Below are 17,500 nucleotides of genomic sequence, written 5' to 3' on the forward strand. Positions count from 1 at the left end.
AGGGGGCGCCGCAGTGCCAGGTGGGGATGGAGCGCCACGAGGCCAGGGCCGCCTGACATCACCCTAGCGCGAGGCTCTCGCTGTCAAAGATGCGTTGTGATACATTTTTACCCAGCTTACTAACAGTGACAGTAGAACTCTCCTGCTCTCCTTTTTTGTAGCATGGGACTTGAGAGTTACAATCCAATGCTGCTGTCTGTCGCCTAATGTTCACTAATGAATCACAGTGTACAAAGAGCGAGCTCTGTGGTGGACAAAGTACTGATTATCTTGTATTCACCGAGAATCTAAGTTGGTGAGGGAACCTTATTTTTCTCAGTGGTGCAGCTCAGAGAACGTGCATGCAAATGTCGCCGGTGGTTGGGGGGCGGGGGGTGGACTCTGGGAGAAACCGGTAGAACACGGATTTCAAAGTCACGGGCCCCTTATTAATGAACTGCTACTGTAGGTTTGGAGTGGCGAGTAGAAAGTTACAGTTTGATATGCTCATAAATCAAACTGACAAGCTGGCTTCTCAGACCTAGCTGGCACTTGTCAGCAAACTGCATCAAATATAAACATAATACAAACAAAACATGTTGAAGTAGTTAAATTGATCAGCAGGTATCAGACCCGTTGTCTTCAAGCTGCCCATTATGCAAACGTACAGGAAACAGTTTTGACCTCCTGAGGCTTTGTTTCTGTTTGGATTTGTGAATAGAATTTCAGACAGCCATCAACTACAGAATAGAAATTGCTCCCTTATTTCTCCGGAGGCTTTGGGCAATCCACATGACTTGCTCCATTATGCAGTCTGTTTTCCAGTGAGCGCATCAGAAGTTTCTCTTTTCCCCAAACTAAAAAGGAAAGGTCTTCCCCAGTAGCTTGTCTTTCTCTGAAGTGTGACTGCCTTCTCATACCCTCCCGAGTCCAAAGAATCCTGGTTTGTCTTGTAATGCCTCACAAAATTGGAAGTTCTACTTTTCCTTATTATCAGGGCGCTTTTTCTTGCCCTGAACGTAATTCTGCCTTTAATATATTCCAACAAGAGAGGCGAGGAAGAGAAAGAGCTAACAGGCCTGTCCTCTGAAGGCTACAACCCAGTTTACTAATAGATCGCTAGAGACCATATTCATGGGCCTCTGCAGACCAAACTTACTCAGTTGGAAAAAAGAAAAAAAGAAAAGAGTGTTGTTGAAGTTGACTGTTTCTACAAAGTGTGATTTTTTTTTTAGTGTAGATAAACCTATTATCATCTGCAATAAGCCAAGTTTAAAAAAAAAAGTCCAAGCCTTTGTAACATACTTTTGCTAGACTTCGTTCCATACTCTTTTCATGCAAGTTCCTTGGTTCTCTGTTGCTGTGTAATATTTGAAAGAAAGGCAACAGAAAATCTCGAACTTGCTCACTTCTGCTTTTGAACTTTGACCACGGGATGACCATTCAGAAACTCACCGGGGCAGTGAATGCAGTGTGCATTTCTCTGTATGAGAGCTGTTCGCGCGGACTGTGTGTTCCCCGCCGTTCACCGGGCTGGCTTTTCTGCACCAGCAGCAGCAGCAGCAGCAGTTGGCAGCCCAGCAGCTTGTCTTCCAGCAGCAGCTCCTCCAGATGCAACAACTCCAGCAGCAGCAGCATCTGCTCAGCCTTCAGCGTCAGGGGCTCATCTCCATCCCACCTGGCCAGGCGGCACTTCCTGTCCAATCGCTGCCTCAAGGTACATGCAAAATGTGGTGCAGACGTCATTCCTCCTATGGCACTTTCTACCATTTCACGGCCTGTCTGCCTTATACCTTGAGAAATTTTGCTTTTATGACCTGCAGGTTTATTATTAAAACACGATCGTTAATGCAGTTGCATGGCCCATTTTCTTGAGACTCAGAAATTTTACTACGCGCTTTTTTCAGGTGTGTAGTAAAACTGCTTTCAAGTGTTTTGTTGGATATTAAATGTGTATTTATTAGTCTTATGGCAGAAAATAATTTATAAGGGCAACACGATTTAAGCACTATTGAATATACACTGAAGACCTGCAGAGAATTAGATTAGTGGAAGGCTAACAACACTCCATTTAACAAAAGTGAGCTGAATGGAGTTTTGGTGGAGAACTGATTAAAAAAAAAAAAAGTTCCTAATCTTCACACTGAAACTCTCACATATACAAGAGTCTGTATTTCTACAAAGCATATTCCATTCCAAGTTATGCGTTATAGGACCCCATCGTACATCGTGGGGCCATATTTCTCTTATTTTCTCTAAACTAGAATATTGCCTGTGCATTTATTGTAAATTACAGCTTCAAAAAGCTGTATTCTTTTTTTTCTGATAAGAAAACTGTATTCTTCTTTTTCTGATAAGAAAACTTTGGATGGACTTTGATAATACAGTAATATAGTACAGTAATACAAGACTATAAATTATACAATTATATATATTCATCATTTGACTCTTAACTTTCGGGAAATAGAAAGCATTCTTAGTTTCAAAAAAGATAATGGTAAAAAAAAATGACTCCCTATGTGCTAAAATTCTTAGTAGAGGTCAAAGTCAAATATCATTAAACTTCATAAAAGCACATTCTAATTTGCATTTGGATTTTGTTGGAATGAACAATAATCCAAAAGGACTTTTATTTGTTACAAAGGCACTCACATTGTAGTAGTATTTTTTGTTCATTTTTCTGACTGGATAGGATATACTGAAGAAAATCAAGGGGTGCCTGGGTGGCTCAGTTGGTTAAGCACCCGAGTCAGACTCATGATTTTGGCTCAGGTCTTGATCTCAGGGTTGTGAGATCAAGCCCCACGTCGGGCTCAGTGCTGGGTCTAGAATCTGCTTGAGATTCTCTTCCTCTGCCACTCCGCCCACTAGTGCTCTATCTCTCTCTCTTTTTCTAAAATAAATAAACTTAAAAAAAAAAGAAAAGAAAATCAAGAACAATTAAATAGAAAAAAATAAAATTAGGCAAATAGAAGGCAGTCTTTAAAATGCACACAATTTCTTTTGGGGCACATGAAATTTAAAATTTTGTAGTAAATATTTTTCTCTTTATCGAATTACTATCTTCATGGAATATTTTTCCCAGAATCCCCTCCCTCTCTTGACTTCAGATCCTCTAATTCACCCGACTGAATCACTCCTAGGAAATCAAGAAAAATAAAGTTTAAATAGTGAAAGAAAAACAAGGCAATAAACCCATTTTTCTGCACCATTCCAAAGAGAATTGGAATAAACCATGGTGTCACCATGCCCATCAATATTCTATTCATAAACTATTGTTCTTTGCAAAAATAAATACGATATGAGGACAGATGAAGAAATAAGTTTAAAAAAAAGAAAGAAAGCTATGTATAAATTAATTCAACGTAAACAGATTTCTTTGGTAGAAACTATACTAAAACAGAAACAATAAATTTATCTCATTGTTTTTTTTGATAAAATTTATAGAAAAAATCTATATTTAGGATCTAATCATATAAGAATCTCCTCAGTAGAGAGAAGCCTGATCTACCATGATTTTATTTGAGTAAAACCATTGAAACAAACACTTCAAGAAAGATGTTCAGAGAAGCAAAATGTAATTTAAGTGCAATATTCTTCCAAAACAAGTATACCAATATCTTGCCAAACAAGGAAATTTATTATCATATAACCATTTTATTTTTTTTAATATTTTTTATTTCTTTATTCGACAGAGATAGAGACAGCCAGCGAGAGAGGGAACACAAGCAGGGGGAGTGGGAGAGGAAGAAGCAGGCTCATAACAGAAGAGGCCTGATGTGGGGCTCTATCCCACAACGCCGGGATCACGCCCTGAGCCGAAGGCAGACGCTTAACCGCTGTGCCACCCAGGCGCCCCTCATATAACCATTTTAATAGTTTTCAGATAAAAATTTTCTCTTGTTTCTGAACTTTTTTTATAAAATTATCATTTTTTTTCCTTTTTTTCTATTTGTACTGTCCATAAAATGTATGAGAGATTAAACGTACAAGATAAAGAACATCAAGGAAAAGGAAATGAATCTGAAAACATTTCTGCGTTTGAGCAGAATATTTATTTATATTTTAAACAAAAAACATGAAAGTTTTCATTGTGTTTTCACTGTTCAGATGAAGTAGTGTGAACGCGCCCCTATGGAAACTCACCAGCCAATCACAGGCAGAATGCGTCAGATAAACCAGCCACAGTAAAGGAGCATAATCTCATAGGATGGTGCTGGAATCCCAAAATTGGAGTGGAAGAAAGTAAAAGAGTAATTAATTTTTAGATAACATAAGGCCGGAATTATTTCTGCCTTAGCCACTGGTTATTTCAGATAAACATATTTTAAATATTTAAACATTTTTATTATTGTTTTCCCAGTTCACTTTGCACCAAGTTTTTGGTTGGTTGATGGATAAGCCATGAAACCAAGTAGGACTGATACACAATGATGATCTCATTGTGCCTTTAAAAATATGCCATATTGGAAGTATTTATCCCCATGATTTAACACAGCCTCCTCAGGCTCCTTTTTAAAGTTCCAACTTCTTTCAACCATATATAAAATAAGTATATGAGAATGAGACAGAAGTAACAAAATTATAATAATTTTGCTAAGAGTAGGAGATTTATAGACATTCATCTCTGTGTTGCAAAATGATGTAATACAGCGTACCACCCTTTAAAGTAAATTCTTTTAAATAGTAAGCATTTAAAGTCATCATGAATATTACTGTAATACTGGATTTTAATGTAAAAGAGGCAATGAAAAGACCATCTCTAAATGCACATATAGAGTGACTGTAGGTATACAGAAGTCAAATACAAAAGGATGGATTTGTAAATCAATATCAAATAAAATACTGATTATGAAGCTATTTACTCCATGGATAGTACAGTTTATATGTCAGCTAGTAATTACTTTGTGACACATTATCATAATCCAGTACCACTGTCTCCAGGTAGTAGGAAATTATTGTGCATGCACTGCAAACTTTGATATGTTTTTGACATGAGATGTATTCCAATACACAGTGTAGTCACAGGCTTCCTATGACTACAGGAACTAGAATATACGTGGTTAAAACTTTCTTTCATTCCAACTTTCTACATGTTTTTGAATTTGTAAAACTGATTTAAAATATAACGCTTTCGTGTCCAGTCTAAAAAACCAAACAGGGAATGCTAGGATATCTAGCCAGCACTCGTTTGAACTAACACCTTCTAGAACTAGATGAGTTTGGAATGAGAGAACTGTTGAATAATATATAAAATGAAATCTTTTTAAGTAAAATATAATAACGTCCTTTATGCTGAGTTAGGAATGTGCTCAAGTTTGTCTGTAGGATGAGTATTTGGCCAAAATCAGCTATTTGGCTTTGACTCATTTTCTGCTTATGGAAATCTAAGTAGCCAAGCCTATTTCAACATTACTTCTGGCATCTTGATTTTTTGCCTAATCTGTGGTCATGTGCTTGCAGAGATCACCATGTATGTAATTAGGGTAACAGCGCCAGCAATATGAACAACGCATGTCGTGCAGAATTATTGTTAACATCTTAGTATTCCCTTTTAAATACCAGTCAATCTCCAATTTGCAACTTGGAGGGAAACTCTCCTTTGGGGTTTTACATGTGAAAACTCTATCAGTAAGCTAAAGTTTAAGTGTACATGTATTACTGCAGTAATAAAACTTTTCAGAGTTAACCATGAATGCTGTTAACTTTACGTATAAAAACTAACTTATAAGCTTGGGTGGCTCAGTCGGTTAAGCAACTGACTCTTGATTTCAGCTCAGGTCATGATCTCAGGGTCATGATATCAAGTCTCGTATGGGGCTCCAAGTAGGCGTGGAACCTGCTTAAGATTATCTCTCGCTCTCTCATTTTGCCCACCCCACCCTCCCTCTCTAAAAAAAACAAAAAACAAAAAGAAAACAGAAAGACTAACTTACAAAATGTTAAATATATAAGGAAATATTAAGAATGTTGAGTTAGTTTTTGAGAAGTTGTAAATAAGATAGAAAGATGGAGATTAAGTTATATCATAATTCTAATTGCCACATAATTGGTATACTCACATGCATACATTAAAATGAATTTATCTCCATTTAGGCCATATCTTTTTAAAGTTCTCTTTGTCACTTCTGTATATCTTGAAGGAAGACTCCAAAACAGAATGTCAACTTTGCCATGTTAGTTTCATGATGGGGAAAACTGAGAAAATTATGGGTTTTTAAAATAAAATATCAAACTTAAAAAATGCAGTCTATAAAAATTTTAATAGTGAAATCATAGAAGGAATTTTTTTATATATCAGATGTAGTCCAGTATCCCAGAAGTTCCTTCTTTAGTGGAGATATTTGCCTTTGGTCTCAGTTTTAACCAAATAGCTGTTTACTCCTAGCTCAGCATTTGGGCAAAATATACACTCAGTGCACCTCTCATTAAACATAGATTTTAGAGACGGGCACTACACCTCCCGGTTAAAGTAGGCCCCCAGTCAAATATAAATCAATAATATATTAGGTTTGGCAAATTATAAATGAACACATAGATCTCTGAGGGACAGCTCAGAAACTAGAATAATGGTTGCCTCTGGAGAGGAGAACAAGGAAGCGAGAGGTGAAGGTGGGTAGGGAAATTTGATTTTGCAATGTATAACCTTCTCTATGATTCAGTTATTTTGGCCATGTGCATATACTAGTGTTTTTAATGTAAAATTTAAGATGAAAAGTGAAAATTACCTGATAATAGTTCAATGATTTCAGATCATTAAATATCAAATTGTTTTCATAAAATATATGGATGATACAAATATTTCTACCAAAATTTGTTTTTATTACTTTTAAGTAACCCTAGAACATAAGCAGAGTACTTTTAAATAAGATAAGCTAATTTTAAAAATCACAATAGACTTACTTTACATCATAATGTATAAAATTATTTATTTAATATTAAAAATTAATTAGTAGACCTAGAAAATGAAAGGACATTGAAAGAATCTTTCAATCTTTCATTTTTTGAGTATGAAAAAGCTGCTAATGTAATTTTTACCAATAAGTAAAGCCATTGAAATTTTTAAACCTTGTGTGCCCCAAGGATGTATAATCTAGATGTGAATTATCAAATTTTAATTAATTCTTAGCACAGCACTTGTCACCCAGTAGTTACTCCACAAACTCTGAATCCAGGATTAAGGAATTATTGTTTAATTGCTTTACCTGTGGTATTACATGTGATTTGATTAGGAATTCATCCTTTTATTCATTCAACTTCCGGAAAAACAAACCTTTTAATGCTTATTTGTAGTACTGGCAGTGAATGAGAGCAAGCCCAAGTCATCATCCCAAAGCCATCACCCATCATCATTTCTTGATATTCTGTCGTCATGGAATTTTAATTTTAAAATTGCAAAATCATACAGCTTTTTGGCACTAGTATTATCTGTATGTATCCTTGAAATAAGTTACTAAGAAAACTGATTCATCCTTACTCAAGATTTTAAGTTGGCTATTATCCTCTCTGATGGTCTAGCCCATGGGTTCCCAGCTTGCCGGCACCCTAGTGTTCCGGGCACTTGAACAACTCAATATTCATTGAGCTTTCATGCACTGTGGGCACTCCTATGGGCACTGGGACAGAGCAGTCAAGAAAACAGACAAAAATCCCTGCCACCACAAAAGTTACATTGTAGATTAAGTGAAATATATAGTGGTAAGTGCTAAGGGAAAAAAAAAAAAACAACTTAAAAGTCAGGATAGGAGAAGAGAAAGAAACCTTAGGAAATGAGTTGGGTTGAACTTGTAGACAGGGTGGCCAGGGACGGAGTCCTAGAAAGAGGTTATGTGAGCAGTGACCTAAAAATGTGAGAAGCCCTGCCACGCATTAGCTCTAGAGCTAGTTACTTGACTTTTCTGTTCCTCAGTGTCCTCATCTCTAAAATGGGGATAATAATAGTAGCCTGGGGTCTTAGATTAGCACTGAAGCGTGAGGTTAAGTGACTGATATATCAGAAGCACTGGGTAAGGTTCTAATAAAACAGAAATGAAGACTGAGTTGGAGTCAGAGAAGCTGTATAAACAGCAGCTTAGTTTTGAAGTAAGCTTATTTTGGGGGAAAACAATCTTGAAGTTTATAAATAGGCAGCCTGCTGTTCAAGGGAGGGGCTGGAGATCACTTGATTAATCCTAAGCCTACAGCCAGTATTTAAAACTGAAATAAATTAGTGTAATTTTAAAAATAGTTTGTTCTTATTATTTTTCTTTTTATCCTCAAATGGATTTGTAAAGTGCTGAGTTAAACAAGAGACTCAAGATTTTTGTTTTCTTGTCGTTGTTGTACCTAGACATCTTGGAACTGATGTGCACGTTAACATTAGTCATGAGTCTCCAAGACAGAGACCACAGACCTCTTAGATCTCTTTGATAGGAGTGTTTAGAAGAAGAGCTCTGTTGCATAGAACACAGTTTAGGCAATATTGAATGTGTTCTATTACTGCCTGAAAAATCAGTTAATTCTTGCAAATCACCAAAACTTCAAAACTCACAAAACTTTCAAAATTCTACAAAACTGATTGGTTCATTGTTTCATATTCTTAGTCTTGCATCCATAGAAAAGAGCTAAGCAAATTGTAGATGTGAATACTGTTTTGTAAGCAATGTGATAGTTTGCTTTTAACAACTTTCCTCCCAAATTATCTGCACATTGGAATCATGTGTGGAGCTTCAGAAGCAGACTGATGCCTGTGTCCTACCTCCAGAAATTGTGATCTCATTGGTTTGGGCTATGGTCAGGGGATCGGAAGTTTTAAAATGTCCTCAACTGAGTCTTATATGCAGACACTTCAGGGAACCACTTCTACTAAAAGGAATCTCTTTGGGATATCATCTATTCTCTGCCCCTTTTCTGTAATCTTTAAAAACCATTTCCTTCTTCATTTAATTAAGGATCCTTATTTGGATCATGCACAGGTGGCTTATTCATCAACTGTTTATGTGCTTAGTGTTTGTTGCCATCTCAATGTGATATCATGCTGATACTACTAATTTCAACACAAATGAATAGTATGAGAAAAGTCTGCTTTTAAAAGATAAGTGGATACTTAGGTTAACTAAATTATTAATAAAATTCAAAAACTAAATTATTAATAGCATCTTTAACTGATATAGTCTTTAAAAATATCTGAGAGTCTTCAGCCAAGATATAAAATTTTATCAGCCACTCAATCTGTTCGAATCAGCTAGTGCCGTTTATAATTCTTTAGACATTGGCCTTACAAGATGGCAGTGCTCACGAATAGTATGTCCTTCAAGAGCCACAGAACTTCCAAGTGAAAACCCAAATGCCTTCGAGAACTGTGTGACTCTGTTATAATCAATTAAATCAACTACTATGTGTCGAACACATACCAGGCACTGCTCTTGGCACTGGGGATAGATGGGTCCAGTAAAAAATCCCTACTCTTTATTAGTTTAAGATTACATTGTAGTAAAGGGAGACTGATGATAACACGTAAAACAAACAAACAAATAATACAGTTTCAGAGACTGATAAATGATTTAAAGACAAATAAAGCAGGGTGAGGTGATGCAGAACGGTAGAAGGCAAGGCAGGGAGGGGCAGTGGTTGATAGGGTGGTCAAAGACCTCTCAGAGGAGGTGACCTTTGAATCATCTGAGTGAAGGGGGTGACATGAGTAAGTCTGCAACAGAGTCACCTGTGCTGTGGGAAGAGCCGGCGCAAAAGTTGGCAAGGGAGCAAATATTCAATGCATTTAAAATGTAGAAGAAAGCTAGGGTAACAGAGTGAAATGTAGAGAGCAAGCAATAGATGAGGTCAGAGAGGCAGGCAAGACCCAGATAATAAATGCCAGCACCTCACAGGCCACAATAGGGTTTTTTGTCGTTGTTTGTTCCCCTTCTTACCCTGTTTTGGGTTTGTGGAGTTTTTTGGGGTTTTTTTTGTTTGCTTGTTTTGTTTTTGAAGTGTTCTGGAAATCCATTGGAGGCTTTGCCTGGAAAGTGCAATGGCCTAATTTACATTTAGAGCAACAAATTTGGGCTGATATATGAAGAGTGGTAAATTATAGCAAGGCAAGGGGAAAGCAGGAAGACAGGAAAGGAGGGCCATGGTCTAGGCAAGAGTTGACAGTAGGCCAGAGAGGCAGAGTCAGATGGTGAGGGCTCCCATGCAGAAGATGCTGTCACAAAAAGGGTTTGCTAGCGGAGCCTTGTTGCGAGGACATCTAACTCATACAGACAGGTAATCAAAAAGTTACAGTCAGAGGGGCGCCTGGGTGGCTCAGCCGTTAAGCGTCTGCCTTCAACAGCTCAGGGCGTGATCCCAGAGTCCTGGGATGGAGTCCCACATAGGGCTTCTCTGCTGGGAGCCTGCTTCTTCCTCTCCCACTCCCCCTGCTTGTGTTCCCTCTCTCACTGGCTGTCTCTCTCTCTATCAAATAAATAAATAAAATCCTAAAAAAAGTTATAGTCAGAAAAGTTTCAGAATCCTAGGTTAAAGCTAGAGTTAAAGCAATAATTAATGATCTTAATATAGAAATTATTTCCCATGTAACTGAGAAATACCTTCCTTTATTAAGCCATTCTCTTTTACACAGGAAAAATAGTTTTTAATAACTGGAAACCTGGGTTAGCCTGCCTTTTCTTCAGTCTTAGGCTGTTTTAAAATCTTCAGGAGCCAGAATCACCAAAATGATAGCTTTCAGTAAAACTATCTGTAAGGAATTGTGATAAGCATAGCAATTTAAGGTTACCACTGTGATGAATAGTTTGACCAGAAGTTAGGTTTGGAGCAGTGAGAATTCTTCTGTCACTTTGGGCTACTTACCATGATGTCTGGATTGATGATTTTTCTGCTTGCAGGGGTAGGGATGAGAGGGCTCACTCTCCTCGCCATCATGTTCTGCTGTCTCCCCTGCCTGTCCCATCCTGCTCCGCTCCCACACACCTCTAGATTGATCCACAGCACTTAGAGCATCTGAGGTAGGGGGTGGGGGTACTTCGACTAGTACTTCCACCTTCATGTTAGACATTGTAGATGAACATAATAAGGAACCTAGATTTTGGAGCCCCAGTGAATTAGGTTTGAATTCTGTCCACTAGCTATGAGCATAGTGATTTGGTAACATCGTTGATCTTTCTAAACCTCCATGCCATGCCCTCCTCTGTAAAATGTAATGATTCCTAACATCAGGTGAGGTTAATTGAGATTTTGAAGGTAAAGCACCAGACTATAGCAGATGCTGAATAAGGGATAGCAATCATAATTACAACTGCATTTCCCCCTGTACATCTTTATTCAGTAGTTTTCGTATTTTTAATATAATATTTTCAGAGCAAAGGCATTCAAATCAAACACCCTGGATTCAACTCAGAGCTCTACCACACAGAAACTTTGTGACCTTGGATACATTTTTGAACCTCTCTCTCACACTCTTTCCTTATCCAGGAACTGTTTAGAATATAGTTATTGATTCCATCGGATTTAGTGAGGATTAAGAAGCATAAGGTATAGAAAGAATACATGAAGGGGCGCCTGGGTAGCGCAGTTGTTAAGCATCTGCCTTCGGCTCCGGGCATGATCCCAGCGGTCCGGGATCAAGTCCCACATCGGGCTCCTCCGCTGGAAGCCTGCTTCTTCCTCTCCCACTCCCCTGCTGTGTTCCCTCTCTCACTGGCTGTCTCTCTCACATAAATAAATAAAATCTTAAAAAAAAAAAAAAAAAAGAAAGAAAGAATACATGAAGGCGTAGTACTTGGTCCACATAAGTGCTATTTTATAAGTCAAATATAAACCATAATCTCTCGATTCCTTATTTCAGAATTATAGTTAAAAGCTAAAGCATTGTGCCTTTATTTTCTGTTTTCTTTCTTCTTAAATCTGGTAAATTTGCATGATCTGAACCAGGGTGTTGTTTAAAATGAGTAGTTCATTTATTCTATCAGTCATAAAATGAAGTTTCCGTATTATCTGCTTAATTGATCCACGTAGGTAATCATATTGGCTTATTTAGCACATCCAAGTTAGACTCATTTATTTTGTTTGCCTGTCTAAGAAAGAGCAAACTAAAACTTTGTCAAAATTAGTTGTCAAATGTATCTTCCTTCTGAGTTGAGTGTTTACTGTTTTTCCCTGACAATTTTTTCCTGACATTTTTGTTTGTCCTCCTTACCCCTTTTTGTCTTTTCATTTCTTTTGCTATATCTCATTTCCAGTTCTATTTCTTTTTCAGTTCCTCACTGATAAAAAGTTAATACTAGCAATAAGTAGAAGCTGCTGTTAAAAGTTGAATAGTTTAATTTTCAAATAGAACTTGCTGGGTTTTTCCATTAATCCTTGATATTATTTCCAATACGATCATTCCCTACCATTCCCATAGTGGTAGTCTTGAGCAAATAACTGATTATTCATGAGAAAGACTGTGGTGCTGATGGTGTAAAGTGATTTATGATTGTATATTGATTATGCTGGTAACATCACTTTTGTTGTTGGCATTAATCCCGTAATAACACTAAGCTCGTTATATGAACTTTACCTTGTTATATTAGTGGGGCTTTCTTTCATTTTATAGCTGGCTTAAGTCCTGCTGAGATTCAGCAGTTATGGAAAGAAGTGACTGGAGTTCACAGTATGGAAGACAATGGCATTAAACATGGAGGGCTAGACCTCACTACTAACAATTCCTCCTCGACTACCTCCTCCACCACTTCCAAAGCATCACCACCAATAACCCATCATTCCATAGTGAATGGACAGTCTTCAGTCCTAAGTGCAAGGCGGGACAGGTAAATCTCATGAGATTTATTCTGTATTTATCTGTCACCAACTTTTTCTTCCACCATTCATAAAACTGAAGGTTATGATTTGTACTTAACAGGGGCAAAATGTATAGAACAAATTAAATAGAAACCTTTAGATTATTTATCTTATGTATTATTTTCATTATAGAAAGCAGTTCAAATACTGGCGGTTTGATGGATTTGGTGGGGAATTTGCCTGAAGAAAGTTATTTTTTTAACAAGTGCATGTGGAATTATTGTGTCATTATTATTACATTATTATAATATTATTATAATAATATTATAATATTATTTTTATGGCTAATATGTTGTGATGAACCGGATTGCTGAAATGAGAATATTTTACCATTTCTAAACTTAAGAACCCCTTTTGAATAATTAAAGATGCATCCATATACCCCCTTTTACATATGCTTTAAAACATGTGCTTAATATATGTTTAAGAACATACCCACAGATATCAGAGAATTGATATTCTTAAGGATATAAACACAGGTGTAATAAAGCGGAAGGTAGAATATCTGGTTTGCCTTTTAGTGTAGCTTGATGGAATTTATAAATGTATAAACACAAGCTTATGGTGGTAACTGAATAAACTTGACTCAAAAATCATAAAGAAAAATTACTTGATTTCAGTTACCAATATTGAGTACAGTATGTTAGATAATTTTCAACTTACTGTTTTACTTTAGTTATATAAAAACTGTCCTTTTAAAAGGAGCACCCATGTATTTTTGTCCATTTACTTACATTTATTTAAGCATAAAGCCATCTAATCAGTTTCCTTTAAAGCAATTTACATAAAATATATAAGCTAACACATTGCTCACCATGAAAAATATATTTTTAAGGAACAAAACATAAGTGCAGGATTTCGTAACAGAGTGACTTAGGCTCCTGTGGTATTTAGCTCTAAATACTGCATATTTGAATGTAGTGGATCGATAATATTCTTTTGTGTAGTATGAATATCTGCCTAGCGGCAACAAATTCTTTCTCATAAACAAATTTTTTTAGAGAAGCATATATTTAATTACAGTACAGTTTAAAATAGGATGCTGTAATTTGGTGGTGTTTCTGGTCTTCATTTGAGTATCATGAAAAATTCTTCTTGTTAGTTTTCATTATTATAAAATGGTATGCTTCTGAATGCTTCCATGCTGTTGTTTTAATTGAGATTAATTTGATGATTATATATTGCAGAAGTTGGTTGATTTTTCTGGGATCTCTGTATCTGTCATAATACTCACTTATCAAAAGTCTTTGATGATTATAGAAGGATATAGCTAATGAATACTGTTCCAAAGTAGATTTTTTTAAATCAGCTGTAACTAGTGCAAATATATATGGTCCACACATAAATATTAAGCAATTTAAGCGATCCGAAAGGTCCATATCATCTTTAAAAAGAACATTTCAAAAATCTTATGGTGGCTGTCCTATTACCTTCTTAAAAACACAGGTTTATTTCACTTGACCACATATGAATATATATTTTTTATTTAGAGGTAAATGTTACATTAAGGTCATATGGCAAGATTAGCATATGATATTATACAGTCCTCTTAGTTTTTCATCCTTTATTAACAGTCATATTTGGCTCTATTTCTCCTCTAATTGGAACATCATCTAGCCTTGGCAGTTGAACTATTCAATAGAACGATTAAATTTTTCTGACTGCTCTGAGCTGAATTGACCTGTTTTGACCTGTTTGTCACTGATCGTAACCTGACAGGCGCTAGCAGCCTGCAACGATTATGGCTTTTTGAGATGAATCTGACGCCGTGTTCTTTTGCTACAGCTCGTCACACGAGGATACTGGGGCTTCTCACACTCTGTACGGCCATGGAGTTTGCAAATGGCCAGGCTGTGAAAGCATTTGTGAAGATTTTGGACAGTTTTTAAAGTAGGTTCCTTACCTTTTTTAGGGAAGGGGGTGGATTATGTGGGAGTGTTAGGCACATTGTTGTAAATAAACAAGACAAAGCTGAAAGGAGGCAGTCAAAGTCCATCATCAGGCACACTCTTCGCTTCCTGTGTGTTCCAACAAGTGCATGACCGAAGTCAGGCTAAGAAGGTGACCTCGTCTTTACCTCTTCATCAAAATATTTTACAAATCATTCAGTAGGGCTTTTTGAATGAATGGAAAATAGTAGCCTACAGTAATCATGTCATTAATAATTGGGAGACATATGCAGGATTCACTTACATTTCACGTTTTTAATAAAAATTTTAAGTAAAATTCCATGAGGAGTCATAGAATATATATAATTTCAAACAGACATATTTTACGGGTTTATTTTTTTTAATCGCAAGCCTGCTATTCCTTAACTTTAAATAATGATGTTTAACATATATATATTTAACAACAAGAACGATGATATAAAAGTTAAAAGAGGCTAAAATTAAGAAATAAATCTATTTCATCTACGTTGTTACTTGTTGCCCTCAGAATCAGAGAGCAACGTGCATGGCTGTGTATTTGTATGGTAAATTGCATGGCTTCTCTAGCTGAAAATCAAAATTTGGTGTAGCCTTAATTTCTTCATACAGCAATGTATATATATTTTTTAATTTTAAGAGGTTACTTTGCAAATGAGAATATCCATCTTTTATGAAACATTTTCCGTGCACAATTCTGCTGTACAAGAGATCTAAACAGAGAGCTACAGATAGGTTTATGGAGATGAGTAACTTCACAGGCTGAGACTCTTATGTTGTCATGGAGCAGCTAACAGGGTGAATGAACTGTTTCATGCTTCATCAACAATTAAGTTAATTAGCTCATTTGAAATTGCACTGCTTTGTTGCCAGGATGTTGGCAGAAACATCAAAAAGATGTGTTTACAAATGGTAGACTACAGGGTATAGAGTAAAAGCACCTTAACAACAAGGCACAAGTACTTGGCACCATAATAACTTTATAATGGAATTACAGTAAGACTTCCGCAAGGATTTTTTTTAAACTTTTTCCATTTCTGACCAATTAAAAGAAAATTTGCTTCCTATATTATTTTGGCATTTGTAAATGGACTTAAATAAAAATTTGCACTGCTATTATACCAGAACAGTAGTGAGCTACCATTTTGTTGGGTATGAAAGTGATTCAACTGTTCTAGGCGAAGAGGGCATTTCAAATGTTAGGTAACTTTGCTCAAGTTTTCCTCTCTACAAAAATAACATTTGTTAAAACAAAGATAAAATATAGGGACATTAATTTTTAACAGCTAATTTCATATTTCTTCATTTGAATATATTCACCCTTACCCAAGTGTTATGTTATTCCTTGTCATTAAGATTCTTAAGAGGACTATTGCTACTATTTCTTAAATATGGTCATTTAAGCCATAAAACTAGCCCAATCACCATTTTATTGCCCCAAGTTGTTCTCGCTGACAAAACTAAGAGTAAGCTTTTAAGAAAATATACATATTTTTCCCTTCAGTGTTGTTTTCCTTCATAACACATGGAAAGGAACACTTTTATTCGTCGCAAATATTTACATATATTTTTATTACTAACAAGCAGATGAATATGAACCCTCATTTTACCCTCCATGGTTGTTTTTCACATTCATGCTAGTATTTTTTAGAAACTAAAAGAAATTATAAGGAGGCAGAGGGTAAAGGAAAAAAAAGAAAGAAAGAAATTACAATTAAAAAAGCATTTCCTTTCAATTAAATACCAACTTTGGTTCCAAAGGCTATTTTTCCAACCCATTAACTTTATAGAAATGACAGAACAAATGACAGTAGATTGTAAGGTCTTTCTTTTAGTCCATTTTTGTTATGATATGCTTTAGATTCTCCTACTCAGAGATCTGTGACAAATTCTGTTAATAGAGGTAATGCCAGTACACAGTACTGCAAAAAATTATGTATTAGATACATTCCCATCCTGGTATTGTCTTTTTCTTAAAGTGTGTGGGAAATTTTAAAAGACATAATATATTTCAGTTATTCAGAAAAAAGTTTAGTGTCTGTGCGGAAAGTGAAATGAAGAAGACGCCACCACTAATACGAATTTTCTTGGAAAGAAGACTTTGCTTTTCTTTTGTAATACTGGGGAGAATTGAGTCTTAGGGGAAAAGAATGTCCGACAAGTCAAAAAGCTGTGAAAGTTTCTTAGCTCCCAGTTTTCTGTTTACTCTTCTCCAGAAACTTTAAACCCAGTTAAAAAGTTTTCTGAGAAAATATTCTTGTGGCATTTTTATTTTTGAAATGCACTAGAAATAAATGTATAGCTTGAGTTTTACTTTGGTATCAGACAATGTATCCGTTGGTTTGAAATAAAAGGAATCCATTTGTTATTACTATTTAGCCTACAAACGTTAAGTAACAGAGGATAATAGAAAATACATTAAGAGTCCCAAATCCCCCCCCTTTTTTTTAAATGATTTTTTATTATATTATATTAGTCACCATACAGTACATCCCTGGATTCCGATGTAAAGTTCGATGCTCCATTAGTTGCGTATAACACAATGTACCATGCAATACGTGCCCTCCTTACCACCCATCACCAGTCTATCCCATTCCTCCACCCCCCTCCCCTCTGAAGTCCTCAGTTTGTTTCTCATAGTCCATAGTCTCTCATGTTTCATTCCCCCTTCTGATTACCCCCCTTTCTTTATCCCTTTCTTCCCCTACCGATCATCCTAGTTCTTATGTTCCATAGATGAGAGAAATCATATGATAATTGTCTTTCTCTGCTTGACT

At 36.1% G+C, this 17,500-nt stretch overlaps 1 protein-coding gene across 12 annotated transcripts in view; it reads left to right on the top strand.

Moving 5' to 3' along the window:
- The window catches only part of FOXP2 (forkhead box P2), a 552,780-nt gene that overhangs the window by 488,767 nt on the left and 46,513 nt on the right, over positions 1-17,500 (top strand). For 9 of the 12 annotated variants that reach the window (XM_034670891.1, XM_034670886.1, XM_034670925.1 and 6 more), the window contains 3 exons: positions 1,531-1,696; positions 12,554-12,767; positions 14,584-14,688. In XM_034670891.1, the coding sequence (XP_034526782.1) occupies positions 1,531-1,696; positions 12,554-12,767; positions 14,584-14,688 (485 nt within the window). The remainder of the gene's footprint in view (positions 1-1,530; positions 1,697-12,553; positions 12,768-14,583; positions 14,689-17,500) is intronic. The other 3 variants (XM_019802209.2, XM_034670915.1, XM_034670928.1) reach the window with 1 other exon arrangement.

Source organism: Ailuropoda melanoleuca, chromosome 1 (genome assembly GCF_002007445.2).
Source record: "Ailuropoda melanoleuca isolate Jingjing chromosome 1, ASM200744v2, whole genome shotgun sequence".
NCBI lineage: Eukaryota > Metazoa > Chordata > Mammalia > Carnivora > Ursidae > Ailuropoda > Ailuropoda melanoleuca.